Raw genomic sequence first — 14,869 nt, 5'->3', positions numbered from 1 at the left:
CCACATCAGGTCATCCCCACCTCACTGCCAGTACATGAGAGATGTGTTTCCAAGTTCAGGAATTATTTATAGATCAAGAGACATCTGTGGCTGCTAGCCACTGAAACATCTGGGAGAATGACAGGAAACTAACAAGTTTAAGGACTAGGGCATGTATCTCAAAGCACACCCTCAGCTTCTACCTCAGCCCAAGGTCAGAGACTCTGCCTCTGGTTAAGTCTGGGATGCTGTCAGGATGAGATTAGAAGGGACATTTATCAGACCCTTCTCTGTCAGTTCTTCTTTCTTACATAACTGGACATTGGAAGAGTTCCCTATCCTATATACAGGACCATACAAATAAAACTTTATTCCCTACTCTTACCCCAGCCATTTTACCCCTAAGGCCTTCCCATGATTCAGGGTCCCCACTGCCAACTGTAGTCTAAGCAGTGCTTGGAGGAAGGAGGATAGTAATAGCCTCAGGATCTACTCTGAGAAGTTCCTGCAATGATCCTCACCATGTGAGGGTGAAGGCATGCACAGGGGATCTAACAGAACTTTTCCATCACTCACAATGCAAAGTGAAATGACCAAATTCATTGTAGCAGAATAGTTTTACATATGGTATTCACTGTCTCAGGCCAGCTAGATGCAGCTTCTAGAATTGAATGAATTCTCTTTAGTTACTCTTCCCATTTACTGTGAGCAATGGCCCTGAGTTTTTTCAATTAGTTAAACTAGTGATAAATGCCTTAAACATCTACCTTGTTAGAGCTACCTGATTATCCTTTTTAAATACAACCAAAAAAAGGAAAAACTTTTTAAAATCTTTGTTTAGGCCAAGCATGGTGGCACACACCTATGACCCAAGCAGCTCAGGAGGCTGAGGCAAGAGGATCATAAGTTCAAAGCCAGCTCAGCAACTTAGTGAGGCCCTAAGCAATCTAGTAAGACCCTGCTTTAAAATAAAAAATAAAAAGGGCTGGGGATGTGGCTTAGGGGTTGAATACCCCCGGGTTCAATCCCTAGTACCAAAACAATAAAACAAACAAACAAAAGAAAACAACTTTGTTTAGGGGAAGAGAGACCTGGAATATGATTACTCTGGTCAACTAATAACAGAATCAGAGATTTTGCACATGTAAAGTGACAGAAGACCATTTAAGAGGTGGAAAACTGAGGCACAGAGAGAAAAGACTTGCCCAATGGATTGCTTGCCTTTCTGACATCATTTTCCTCCTGCCCCTAATTCCCTACTCAATGCTGAACATGGAGGACTTGTCTTCTGGCATAGAACTATGCATTCAGGGCATATTCCCCCAGCCCTCCATGGAGGGCAGCTGGATCCTTTTCCAGGAAAAGGGAGAGAAGGGGAGAGCTGGTCATGACATCAAGGCAAAAGTCTGACTGAGAAGCCTTAAGGAAAGCAGATGTAGACAGGAGTCAGCAGTAAGCAGAGGGCTAGGGCAGCACTCAGCCTCCTTCCAAGACACCAGAGCCTACAGACCAGGAGAGGAAACATTCTCGAATAGATTCCTGCCACTGACAGCAGAACTGGGGTGAGAAGGGGACTCTTTCTCTGAATTAGTGTTGATGATAACTGCTCACGTTACTTTCCGGTGATCTCATTCATAGCAAATATGCAGTGAGTTTTGAGCTAGTTAGCCGATGAACATAAATGGTAATTGGGGACTTGAACCTTGCATCAGAATTGGGCAGCTGCCAACTGTCATAAAAGGCAGAATTTGAAAACCTGGCAGGAAGGAGCAGAGTTTGACTCACAGCCTCATGCTCTGAAGTTGTTCCTCTTGGTACATGAAAACATGGGAGTTAAATGAAAGTGAGAATTCTGCAGATGGAGCTGGACTCTGGTAGAGTTCAAAAATCCACTTTTTCCACTTAGCTCTGCAGTCTTGGCTACAAGAGCTACTAGTCACCAACAGATGCTGGAGAAGGGTAGATCTAGTCCAGTAGTCTCCAGACCAGCATCACCTAGGAATTTGTTTGCTCTTTTTCTTTTTTCTTTTTGTGGGGAGGGTACCAGGGATTGAATTTAGGGGCATTCGGCCACTGAGCCACCTTTCCAGCCCTATTTTGTATTTTATTTAGAGACAGGGTCTCACTGGATTGCTTAGCACCATGATTTTGCTGGGGCTGGCTTTGAACTCCCCAGCTGCTAGGATTACAGGCATGTACCACCACACCGGGCTTATCTGGGAATTTGTTAGAAACGAGAAGTCTCAGGCCCCACCCCAGACCCACTGGATCTGACACTCAGTGGGGGGCTGGGGAATCTGTGTTTTAACTAGAATCACTTGGAGGCAAGTGACTCAGATTCAGGCTCAAGTTTGAGAACCACTGGTTCTAAGTACGGAGCAGTTCTATTAAGTAACAATAGAGGATGAAATACACATGATTCAATAGACACTATACCTTTTAATGCTTTGACTTTGATTAGAATAAAAAGAAAAAAGTATCAGGTAAAATGTGTTTTAGTAAATTAACTCAGAGCTTCTCTTAAAATAACAGATTCTTTCCAGAGTCAAAGCTACAGGACCTAACTACAGCATCAGACTGTCCTCCAGGCATCCCCAGGTGAAGGAATATATAACAGGCTGTTTGGAAACTCTCCCTTCAGAGCAAGCTAGCTGTCTGCCTCCTCTCTTTCCTCTTCTTCCTCTTCTCCTCCACCATTGGGACTGCCACAACTGAGAGATCTGGGGTTTGTCCTCCTGCTTTCCCAGGCCTTAGCATTTGTACAGTAAACCATCTCTCCACCCATGTTTGGCTCATGGCCCCAGCTGTCTCACTTTTCTCTTGGGCCTCTGGGTATTGTTGGTCCAGTAAGGTTGTTTCCATTTAGTGCTGGAAAGGGGAGATATTCATAAACCTGACCTTGTACCACCAGTGGGACCAGAAACCAAGAGGCAGGCCCTGGAGCCTAATTGATTTCTTTCTATCTGCTGTTATGAGGGGCTTTCAAGGGAGGTGCTGCGGTCCTTCTCAAGAGAAGCAGTGAGAATGACTTGATCCATCTGGTCCTAGCATAGGATGCCAGCAGCTGTGTGTGACCTTGAGACTCTGATCAGGGAGCCCTGGGCTCTACTCACCCTTCTTAATCCTGTTGTGCATCCATTCACCTGAGAATGTGGGGGGCAGGGGGTTGGTGCTACAGTCAGCTCCTATAGCTTTAACACCAGAGAGAACCTGTTATGTTCCTTAAGAGGTTCTGAGTTGCCAGGCACCACTGTCCAGTAGTCTCCAGACTTTTATAGCCCACACCTGTAATTCCAGCAGCTCAGAAGGCTGAGGCAGGAGGATCACAAGTTCAAAGCCAGCCTCAGCCAGCCTCAGTAACAGCAAGGTGCTAAACAACTCAGTGAGACCCTGTCTCTAATTTAAAAAAAAAAAAAGGCTGGGGATGTGGCTCTGTAGTTGAGTGCCCCTGAGTTCAATCCCTGGTACTACCCCCTGCTCCCCCACCAAAAGGCTCTGAGTTAATTTTTTTGCCAGATACATTTTTCTTTTTAATTTAGTCAAAACCAAGGCATTATAAGGTACAGTGTCTACTGGAATTGTATGGTATCTGGTCTTCAACCTCATTCAACTCCTCTTTCTCACAGAGTATGTCAGGAACATAGAAGAGGTTCTGCCTTTTTTCTCTATAGCAGGAGGAACAACTGCCAGGCATCTAAAGGAGTTTGTGTTGACTGTGTGTATTTTATATTTTCTACTCTTCTCTGACCAAGTCTGGGAGACATAGCCTTGGGGTATAGAGACGATGCAGATCTGTGCTTTGAGAACCACTTAGGGAAGACTTCCAAAATGATGTCAGATTCCTATAAGGGAGGGGACACTGCAAGGTGAATAGCTGGCCAGGATCCACCCCAGAGTTCTTATCCAGGGAAAGTGGGCTTCTGTACCTTGAGGGCACATTCTCATTGCTGAAGCCTCATAGAGTTTAAGTCCATTCATTCTGAAGGAAGAGGAGTCATAGGAGGCAGGGGAAGTTGGTAGGAAAAATTCACAGGGTTCTTATGTACATTATGTCTCTTATTTGGGACCTCAAAAATAATCCTTCTAGAGATGTGGTATTAGTCTTGTTTTATAAATAAGGAAACTGGAGTTCAGACAGATTTCAGTACCGGTCTGAGATCACAGAGGAGGAGCAACTGAACAGGGCCTTGACCAAGTCTAGCTTTTGTTCTCAGGGCTTTTACCTTTCTAGTGTACTTCCACTCTGTTCCCCTACCACCACCTCAAGTTCTAGGGAATGCAAGTGTTCTGGGGAGGATACTTGAAAATGAGACTGTACTAGGATTCAGAAATCCCAATCTCTTCTATTTATGAGGTTTGTCCACTCAGGATCCATCATTTATGTTGGTGTTGGTCAATCATTTTCTGTGGGGGAGATGAGGTTAAGGGAATAGGTACAGATGGACTGTTCTCATAATCCCTGACCACCCAGGCCTCTCCCTGCATCCACAGAAATTCCCAGATTTGTCAGATAACATGCATTTGCCCCCCTCCCCACAACTTAAAAAAAAAAATAGTTGTCAAACTGTCCTTAGGTTAAGGGCAAGGGGAAGTTGACTTTCTTTAAAAGTAATCTGAAGCAGTATTATATGAGAAGCATAGGTGTATGGGAAGGGGTGTGTGTGTGTGTGTGTGTGTGTGTGTGTGTGTGTGTGAGAGAGAGAGAGAGAGAGAGAGAGAGAGAGAGAGAGAGAGAATATGAATATGAACTGCGCACAAACTAATGACTTTTTGTTTGTTTTGTTTTTTCCCAAGCAAGCCTGGCTAAGTTTCTAGTAATTCTGCAGCTATGATATTACTAGTCTTCTGAAATATTCTCACTGGCCAGAAAAATACAACTCATATTTATTTGGTCAGTAGCAAGTTGTGGAGGTGATGCTTCTAAGAATCTGTCCCCTTATTTGTAAAAATGGCCTTGCCATGGGAAAGATGGACAAACTGATTTTCTTCAGGCCAAGCTCTGTTTTTCTTTTCTTTTCTTCCAGAAACCACTAGACAAAAAGAACCCATGTAGGAATGAGATGGTGTAGCTCTAGAAGGATCATCATTAATATCTCAATAAGTCTGGCCCTCCTGTTACCCCTGCTCTTACAAACTGTAACAGTTGCAGGTTTGAGGTTCTGCTCAGAGGGTCCTATTTTCCCTTGTTGGGTCTGTTTTGGGCCATCTGTGCTGAAAGAACACTTAGTCCTCCTTCCCATGACATTTACTTGCACACAGTGACCTCTGAATGTGATTCCCCCACCCCACGTGCACATCCTTTGAGTGCCACACCATGTGGTGGTGATCTAAGCCAGTTCTCTGACCTAAGTAAGGTCTGCCAAGAGGGCTCCCTGCAGCATTGCACCTGGCATCTGACCCTTCAGGCATCAGTGCAGCATCATGAAAACCACCCTGCTCTCTCAATTTGCATGTGGAATGGGGGGTATTGGGGCAAAGAAGTTCCTGAATGTATTAAAGATTAGATAAGAACTATGGCTAAGGAACACAGATCCTGTTTCCCCCCTGAACTCTGCTTTCCCACCCTCTGGGACTTGGCCGCTCTCCTGGGAGTCACATGGTCATCTGTTCCCATGGCAGCCTCCTGGTGCTACAGTTTGGATACCAAGTGCCTGCTTGGGCCCCATCCTTCCCAGCCTGACTGCCGAGTTCTGAGACGGAACCCAGAAGAACACCTTGGCAGGGCTAAGCTGTGTCCCTTTTGTATTCATGGCAGCCTGCTGCATAAGACAGTGTGGCTTCAAGTGGGCATCTCTGTATTTCCCCCTGGAATGAGATTCCTGATCCGTCTCCCAGAGTGAGCTGGCTATTCTCCTAGCTGCAGCCTCAGCAGCTCCTGGATAGATTTTGTTGGTTTACCACTAAGCAAGAAAAAGTGGGCTCCTGGGCCAGGAGCCCACAGGGGTTCCCTCCCTTCAAAGAAAATGTAAGTGAGCATGGAAGGTGCTGAGGTTTAGAAATCTGGGGCCCTGCAATTAGCACTTATGCCCCTCATCCTCCCTCCGCCTCAGATAGCTGGGCTGGGTGTAGTGTGGGGCCAGGGGAGGTAAGAGCTGCCCCAGTAATTCAGTCACACTTTTCTGCTCTGCTCACTCATGCCATGGCCCTGAGAAGATGAACTGATGTGTCCATTCCTCTATGACATTAAAGAGCTTTTTACACAGCATCTGCTCCTTAACCTGGCAGACATTGGCACACACACGTGCCCTTAGAGAGCTCTGACGAGGACAGCAAGGATGCCTTTGGCCTACAAGAAATTTAAATATGAATTTAAGCTAGAATGGAGGCTGAGTGCCAATCTTTTCCCTGTCAGACTTAGAGGACAACTTCAGCTCTTGCCTCTCCTCTAAGCTCCCTTATCTTAGTGTAGTCTTCTTCTTCTTTGTTTTTAATATTTTTATTTTTAGTTGTAGTTGAACACGATACCTTTATTTTTTATTTATTTATTTATTTTTATGTGATGCTGAAAATCAAATCCAGGGCCCTGCACATGCTAGGCGAGCGCTCTACTGCTGAGCCATAACCCCAGCGCTAGTGTGGTCTTCTTTAACCCCTGGCCTCTTGTACTTTTGGCCAGCAGGGGCCCACTTTCTGTAATCCTTCCCTTTTATCTCTGCCTTCTCCAGGGGCCCATGAAACCTCAGTCAGCTCCCATTTAACAGCATGTGGCTGAAGGTGAAGGAAGCTGTAATCCTTCTTGTCCCCTCGAAGCCTCACTTAGTTGGTACTTAAAATATGTGTGCCTCACAGGTAGATGGGATTGGATAAGGTGAAGCTTAATGAGTGGGGGCTCTCTTCATGTTGGCTCCCCTCATCAGGATTCACCATGCCAGGGCCTGACTCCATCCATGATGGGTTAAAATAAAGCTTCTCTGGCTCAAAGGCATTATGAGGCAGAAAATGCAATTAACCTTGAAAAGTTTAGGTCACTGACTCAGACTTGCTTGCTGCTTGCTGCCTCAGTCCCTTCGCTCAAGAATAGGCAAAACATAGAAAACCAGAATCACACATTCCAGGGAGGAGCAAGAAGAATTCTCCCAGCCTCTGTTGCAATGTGATTCTAAGAGCTTCAGGGATTGTTCTGTGCACCATATGGAGAGAATAAATGGATTTTCTTACCTGAACTGTTATTTTCAAATATGTGTAGGTATTATTGTGGTTCATAAAATTCAAATTTATTTTTAACTGAGTACTTAATATAAGTTACTTTGACCCAATAATGTCTTGGGAGGAGAATAAGCTCTGAGGTTTAACTGGAGGATAAGGATTTGGGTGCTCTGCCTCAGCTCACTTGTCCTGAAGATAAACGTTCTCAGGCATGGAGCTCTGACTTTGTGACTAAACAGTAATCACCTGTCAGTACCAGTGCCTGTTTCTGCAGTATAATCAATGGCTCAACAATCAGCACACAAAGTACAGTGTAGCCATAGTGCCAAGGTAACTACAGGCAAAGGGAAGAGAAGATAGAGTCCCTGGGCTTTGCCATCCCACCAAAAGAGAAAACTGGCTGCACAGAATATTCCAGAAACCCCTGGACTTAGGGATAGGAGGCCATGGGGAGGGTCTCTTAGAACACAGCTGGCATCTGTAAGTGCGAGGGGACTCCTGAGACCAGAAAGTTGTAGAATTCAGAAAATTTTTCATGCCAATGGCTTATTGTTGATGTTACAGCTGCAAGTGACTCCACCCAGAGTCCACTTCAGGCCACCTCTCCAGTCACAGGCGTTAAGTACCCCAAGGGAGGGGCATGTTGTAGAAAGTACCTCCACAGTGCTGAGTCATTCTGCCTTTGTATAGGCTGGAAATTTGAACTTCATGGAGATCGGAGGCCAGAAGCAGCTCTATTCTACCTCCTATTCCCACTCCCTTCACCCAGCCCTATCCCTGGAGAAACAGCAAAGGAAGATGCTTCTTTCTATGGGTCTACGAAAACAGCCTCATAGCCATGCATCTACCATAGGCAGATGGGAACCTGAGGGAACAATGACCTCCTGGTGGGGAGCACACCAGGGGAACCCACCAGAAGCTGAGAAATAACCAGAGAAAGATCCTTTTTATAGCTACAGGGAATGTGTAATGGGATAGGTTCTTGTTTCCTAATTCCTACAAGAGAAAAGCCATGCTTCCATTTTCTTCCTGTGAAGTGGGAAAACTCTATAGTTGGATCGACTAAATCTAAGGTTCTTAAGCAGCTGAGAGCCTTACAAGTACATCTGAGCTGCCAGCCCCTGAGAATGAGTTGTGGAAGGTAGGATTCTTATTAAAAGTCCTTGTGATTTCCATGACAGAAGCAGTTTCCCCATGGCTATTTCCCAGGCTCCTATAATGTGATTGCTGTATGGATGGAAACAAGCTCCTTCAGCCATTAAAATTCATGCTAGCTGATCCCAAATGTAGTAGCCAGCTTGGTGCAAAGTAAAATTTGTAGAGGAAAATAATCACAATATGCATTTTGTACAATTCCATTTCCGTTTTTCTGAAAGAGATAATAGTGTAGGATGTGTTGCGTGGGATAGAGTTGAACATATTTCCTCCACTCTCAGAGAGCCTTAAACACAAGTTTAAGCTCTGAGGCATCAGTGAGCAAGTGGTGAGACCCAGTTTGTGGCCCACACCCAGGAGTCCTGATGTGATTCCTAATCTCTGCCCTGAGAGTAGCTCTTTCTTGTGGGAAACCAAAGGGTATGGGAATGGGACCACTACTTCAGAAGTAGAGAGGGGAGCCAGGTGGTGACGCACACCTCTAATCCCAGCAGCTCTGGAAGCTAAGGCAGGAGGATCACTAGCTCAAAGCCAGCCTCAGCAATTTAGTGAGGCCCTAAGCGACTCAGCAAGACCCTGTCTCTAAATAAAACAAAAAAAAAGGCTGGGGGTGTAACTCAGTGATTAAGTGCCTCTGGGTTCAATCCCTGGTACCACCGCCCGCCCCCCCCCCCCACACACACATAGGAAGTGTGAAGCCAACAGGAGAGGGAGGCACCCACATGGTCCCTCCTCCTTTAGCTGAGCTGTCTACCACTCATCCTTCCATCCCTGCAAAGATAAGCTTCTTAAGATATTTGTGAGAGGTTTGGTATCCTGCCCTAGTTCTCCTTCAATAATGTAGGGTGAGCCAGCAGAAGAGGCTGAGGGGAGATGTAAACCTTTCATGAACAGGCATGTCTTTAAGACCTGTTTCTTGGAACCAGGCCAGATCCTTCTGTACCACGGCCCTGGTACACATATAAATCTCACCTTGGTACAGGTGAGATCTTTGGATCTTATAAGACAGCCTCAATTTGGATACAAAGTTAGACATGGACAGGCCAGAGTGAGTCAGCGGAACTACAGAGGTCATGGGGGACAGACCTAGAGATGGATGCTTTGCAGGCCTTCAGATGTTCTGACAGTTCCCTGCAAGTCATTCTTCCAGTCATCCTAGATACCGAGGCAGGTCTCTGAAGTAGAAGTTATGGGTTATAAACAACCTAACATCTTAACATTTTGTAAAACCTTGTAGCCAACCTTCTACCTGCTATTCATTCAATAATTTATTCAACAAATAACCATTGAGGACCTCCTGCCTTCTATCAGGACCTGTGCTGACCTGGGGAAAGGCCCCATTTTCATGAAAATTACAGTCTCAAAAAGGAGCAGACAACAAATAAGTAAACAAGTCAAAAAGGTAATTACAGACTATTATAAGTGCTATGAAGACCATAAACAGAATAATGAGATGGAAAGCTAGAGAAAGGCCATCCTTTAGGGGGAAGACCTCTCTGCAGAAGGGGCTTTTGAACTGAGACTTCAAGGATAAGAGTGGGTAAGAAGAGCTATAGGAAGAGCATGCCAGGCAGTGGGAAGACAAAGACACAGGCAGAAAAGCCTTGGTGTGTTCAGGAATAGGCCACAGCAAGAATGCAGTAAGGAGAATGATTTGGGATGAGCTCAAAGAGAAGGCAGGAGCCAGGCTACATAGGGCATTACAGGCCATGACCAGAGGTAGGACTTTATTCTGAGAGCAATGGAAAGACCCTGGCAATGTGAAACAGAAGTGAGGAGTGTAATTAAAGATCACTGAATGTTCACTATCACATTGTTTGTAATAGATTAAAACAAATTCCATCAATGTGGAACTGGATAATGTCTGAGGTATATTAGTATGCACTGCTATAGAAGGATTTTCAAGATATCCTAAATGGAAAAAAAAAAAAAAAACAGAACAAGAAACAGAGTAAAATATAAAATTGTGCTGCAGCCAGGCACAGTGGCACATGCCTATAATCCCAGTGACTGAGGAGGCTGAGACAGGAGGATCTCAAGTCCCAGGCCAGCCTCAGCAACTTAGCAAGACCCTGAGAAACTTAAAACAAATTTTTTAAAAGGACTGGGGATGTAGTTCAGTGGTAACGTGCCCTTGGGTCCAATCCCCAGTGCCAACATAATAAATAATAATAATAATAACAACTTACTGCAAAGAGGGGCTAGGAATGTAGCTGAGTGGTAGAGCTCTTGCTTAGCATGTGTGATGACCTGGGTTCTATCCCCAGCACTGCAAAAAAAAAAATAGTGTGAAGATGCCAGATGTGGTGGCACATGCCTGTAATTCCAGCGACTTGAAAGGCTAAGGCAGGAGGATTTCAAGTTCAAAGCCAGACTCAGCAACTTAGTGAGTCACTTAGCAACTCAGCAAGACCCTGTCTCTAAATAAAATATTAAAAATGGCTGGGATGTAGATCAGTGGTTGAGCACCCCGGGTTCAATCCTCAGTACCAAAAAAAAAAAAAAAAAGTTTGAAAATGTATTTTAAAGAGAAGATGTCCACATATATAGGTTTACCTTATATAGAAAATATCACATAAAAGATACACAAGAAGTTGGTAGTGGGTTGCTTCTGGGGTTAGAAACTGGAGACTAAAGTGGAAGCAAAACTAACTCTTCATAGTATACTATGTTCTTTTGTACATTTCAATAGAGTACAATGCGCCTGTGTTACTTATTCAGCAAAAAGACATTGTAAAATTATGATCACTCTGGTTGCTGTGTGGAAAATGGACTAAGCAAGGAAAGAGTGGAAGCAGATAATTCCTTAGAGACTCTGGCAGTGGTCCAGTTGGGAAATGGTGGTGGTTCTACCTATGGAGTTGGGAATGGAGATGAAGGAAAAAGTGGACGAATTCAAGATAGCCTTTAGAGGCAGAGCCTGCTGGATTTGATATTATTCCTGCTGTATTCCAAGCTGAAGTTGCCTGTTCCTCCCTGTTTAAGAGATATTTGTGCCTTAGACATTGGAACTTGGCTTACTGACTCTATGCCAAATTCTTTGACATTTTAGTGGGGGAGGGGAAGGGGGAGGGGGGAGCACACAGGGTGGGGGTGGGGGGGCGGGAGGGGTTGTTGGGCTTCTTCCAAGTGCTGAAAGACTCAGAATTCCAGAGACTGTCTAATGCAGGACCCAATTGTGAACATGTGCCCTCTTTATTTCCATTTGCAACAGCTATAAACAGTTTTTAATGACCATAAAAAACAAAGTCATGCTGAAGAAGACCACTCATTTCTCAATGGAGCTTGCTTTTTTTTTTCAGAGAGATGCCAAAGGCCAGTACCTGTTTGACCTTCTTTGCCACCACCTGAACCTACTTGAGAAAGACTATTTTGGGATCCGCTTTGTGGACCCAGATAAGCAGCGGGTAAGTCAAAATTCAAAGCACAAAGGGAGCAGAAGGTCAGTTAATAAGCCTGAATTCTTAAATTATTATTCATATTCAGAGTTTAGCCTTGGGAGTCAGGGACCAGCCAGACCCTGCACTTGAATGCCTTTGCTTTAAATCATAGCATTAGACCTGGAAGCACCTTAGCTAGGGCTCATCTAGAGAAGTCTGGCATTTTACACGTGCAGAAATGGAAGCCTAAAGAGCTTAAGTGATTTGCCCAAAGTAGCCTGGTTTGAGGCATAGCAGATGGGATAGTGTCATGGTCTTAGGGCCAAGTGCACTGGGTGGGCTTTTCCTGCCCCCTTTCTAGTAAATGGACTATAATTCGATATTCTGGTTAGGCAGGGCCTCACTGAGGCACCATGCCAACCCCATTCGGAAAGACAGAGAGACTGACATGGACCCTTCAGAACCTTGCACATCCTGCAGTTCCAGCTCTGCTCTGTGTAACAAAGGCAGTTCTGCAGATAACAGGCGTTGACAAGACTGTGATGCTCCAGACAGATACAGGAACAAGCCCATTATCCTTAGCCTCTACTTCATCCCCAGCTTCACCTCCCTTGACCTTCTCCTCCCTGCTGCAGTGAAGCCAGGCAATACTGTGGCTCTCCAGACACACCATGCCTTCTTTCCAGAGCCTTCATCTTTTCAGCTCCGCTGCTGGAAAATGCTTCTCCTTTTCCTCACTTCTCTGCACTCCACACTTTCCTTCTGGCTACCTCCATTTCACACTTAAGATCTTACTGTGGACTCTCACTTCCTCAGGAAGTCTTCTCTAACCCTGCTCTGTATTAAAGGCCTTCTCTGGACCTGTATCCTGTCATAGTACTTATAATACCTTGCTGCAATTACCTGTGTTCCCTGCAAATGTGTGAGTTCCCCCAAGGGCATGGACTTAGATTTTCTTACTCATCACTGTCTTCCATGTAACCAGCACACAGCCGGGAATGTTGTTGATGCTCAAGGAGCATTTGCTGAAGAAGGAAGGGATGAATGAGTTAATGATTTAGAGTGCCCTCTCTCTCACTTCCATCTGCCCATCTTGCCCATATCTGCAGTTGCTATAATTTCTGTTCATCCTCCCTTTGCTGTCTGTGGGGATGCGCTCTTCATATCCACATTAAAGTGGGAAAATATGCAGAAGCATCCAGCCTCTCACCACCTATGTTTATCTGCCATTTTCCAAAAAAACAGTATCACAAATACCAGAGGGCCCTCCTTTTATGGGTCCAGGAGTTCCTTCAAATTCAAACATGGGGTTTGTCTCCACCATCTTCAGGGGGCAGATCCCTGCACTGTGGGGGGGTCACGACACTGAGTGGATATGCCCCTCACCATGTCAGAGTTGTGCTGTTTTTCTTTGATGCCCTGAACCATTTTGTCTTGCAGATTACATCTAGGGTTATGTACTAAACACACGAGCTTCAGGGAAGAATCTAAAGGACCATATCCCTTTCCTTTGACTAGCCCTGCCCCAGCTTCTCTCTGATGTGTTTCATTCCTCCCAGCCCCCAGAGTTCTGAGCAGCGTCAGTGTTTGGGAAGTAGTGGTGGGGTCAGCCCTTCACTCTATAAAAGCTCCACTCAATGACATAAATACGCTTCTTAGCTCTAGACTAAGCAGAAGGCCAGAAAAAATACGTTGATGCCAGGAAGCTACATGTCCCTCATCCTACTGTAGGAGCCATTCACAATAAAATGGTAGACCGCTTTGTTATATCTAGTGTGTGTTTGTTTGGTCTGAGCTTTCTGTTCCTAAAAAGGAAAGTCCATTACCCTAAAATCTATTCATTTCCTAGAGGTTCTAGTGTGTGAAACAAAAAGGGCAAAATGTGGGCTGGCATTGTGGCTCAGAGGTAGAGCAGTTACCTAGCATGCATGAGGCATTGGGTTTGATCCTCAGCACCACATTAAAAAATAAAATAAAGGTATTGTGTCAACCTACAACTAAAAAAAATAAATAAATATTTTTTAAAAGAAAGGTCCTGTAGATTTATTTATTTGTTTGTTTGTTTTTTAGACTAGAATGTACTTGAGGAGAATCAGAATATACATGGAGGTGGTAAAGATTAAAAGGTAGAAGAGCTAGAGAGAGAAGGAAATGGGAAAGAGGAGGACTAAACATTTATGACATGCCTACTGTGTGCCAGGCTCTGCTGTGAACACACACCAGGCCCTTTCGGCTGATGAACACTGAGCACTGAGTTGTCTCAGGCACTAAGCTAAGAGCTGCACATATATTATTTCATGTAATCCTTAAGATTATGGGAACCAGTGTTTGTAATTATGATACCCATTCTTCAGGTGAGTCAGTGAAGTCTCTGACAGGTTAAGTAACCCCCAACCAAGATAAATAGCAAAGCCAGTCTCAAGCTCAGACCTGTCTGAATGCAGAGCCTGTGTGGTTTCTCAGATGCCCCACTGGAGTCACACCTGGCAGCCGTGGCAAGCAGTGCACTCTGCACCTGGGGGGTGGGGAGTGCTGTGCTGGCAGAGGCTTGAGAGGGCGTCTCGGGTCTTAGGCAAACAGACTGGTAAAGAGAAGTTACCCTACTCCGTCGATTCATAGTGGAGGTGAAGGAAGTGAGCTCCCAGCTCCCCGGGGTATAAAGGTAGTCACAACCTGGCGCTAGGGTCCATCCCCACATCACTGCTTGCTCAGTAGGAGTCTCCATATGTCTGGAACTCTCCTTGTCTCTCCTGAAGGAGCTGCCCTCATGCCCTTTCCCCATTGTTTCTGACTCAGACCTAGAGCCTCTGCCTTCCTTTGACTTTCCAGTGCACCCTTTCAAAGTCCCAGTGTCTGAAGATTGTATCACTGTGACCCATTTACTCAAATGCAGCAGGAAACCCCCCTCTGTGAATCTTCTTCACCTCCTCTCCTGATCCTTTCTCCCAGAACCTAACATTATTAGTTTGCTAGGGATTCTGGGACCCAGATTTAACCAGGCAGCTGAAAAAGCAACTCTGGGCATTATCATATTCTTGGGATCCTCTCAAGAGTTCTCCACTGAACCCTTGACACCCCTTGGACAGGCTGTGACAGCTTTCCACTCCCTTCCCAGCCCTGCCTAACTTCCTCCAGCCTCAGTCCTTTCTTGAGTTCTCACTACACACAAGCTAAAGTCTTCTCTCCAGCTATTGCCAAGGGGAGTTGCC

General features: G+C 45.2%; 1 protein-coding gene across 3 annotated transcripts in view; it reads left to right on the top strand.

The window, feature by feature from the left end:
* Positions 1-14,869, top strand: part of Frmd5 (FERM domain containing 5) — a 303,923-nt gene that overhangs the window by 248,976 nt on the left and 40,078 nt on the right. For all 3 annotated transcript variants that reach the window (XM_077799893.1, XM_026391717.2, XM_026391701.2), the window contains exon 2: positions 11,583-11,687. In XM_077799893.1, coding sequence (XP_077656019.1) covers positions 11,583-11,687 — 105 coding nt within the window. The remainder of the gene's footprint in view (positions 1-11,582; positions 11,688-14,869) is intronic.

Source organism: Urocitellus parryii, chromosome 6 (genome assembly GCF_045843805.1).
Source record: "Urocitellus parryii isolate mUroPar1 chromosome 6, mUroPar1.hap1, whole genome shotgun sequence".
NCBI classification, from domain to species: Eukaryota; Metazoa; Chordata; class Mammalia; order Rodentia; family Sciuridae; genus Urocitellus; species Urocitellus parryii.
Note: the sequence above shows the minus strand (reverse complement) of the source record. Positions and strands in the feature narration are given on the sequence as shown.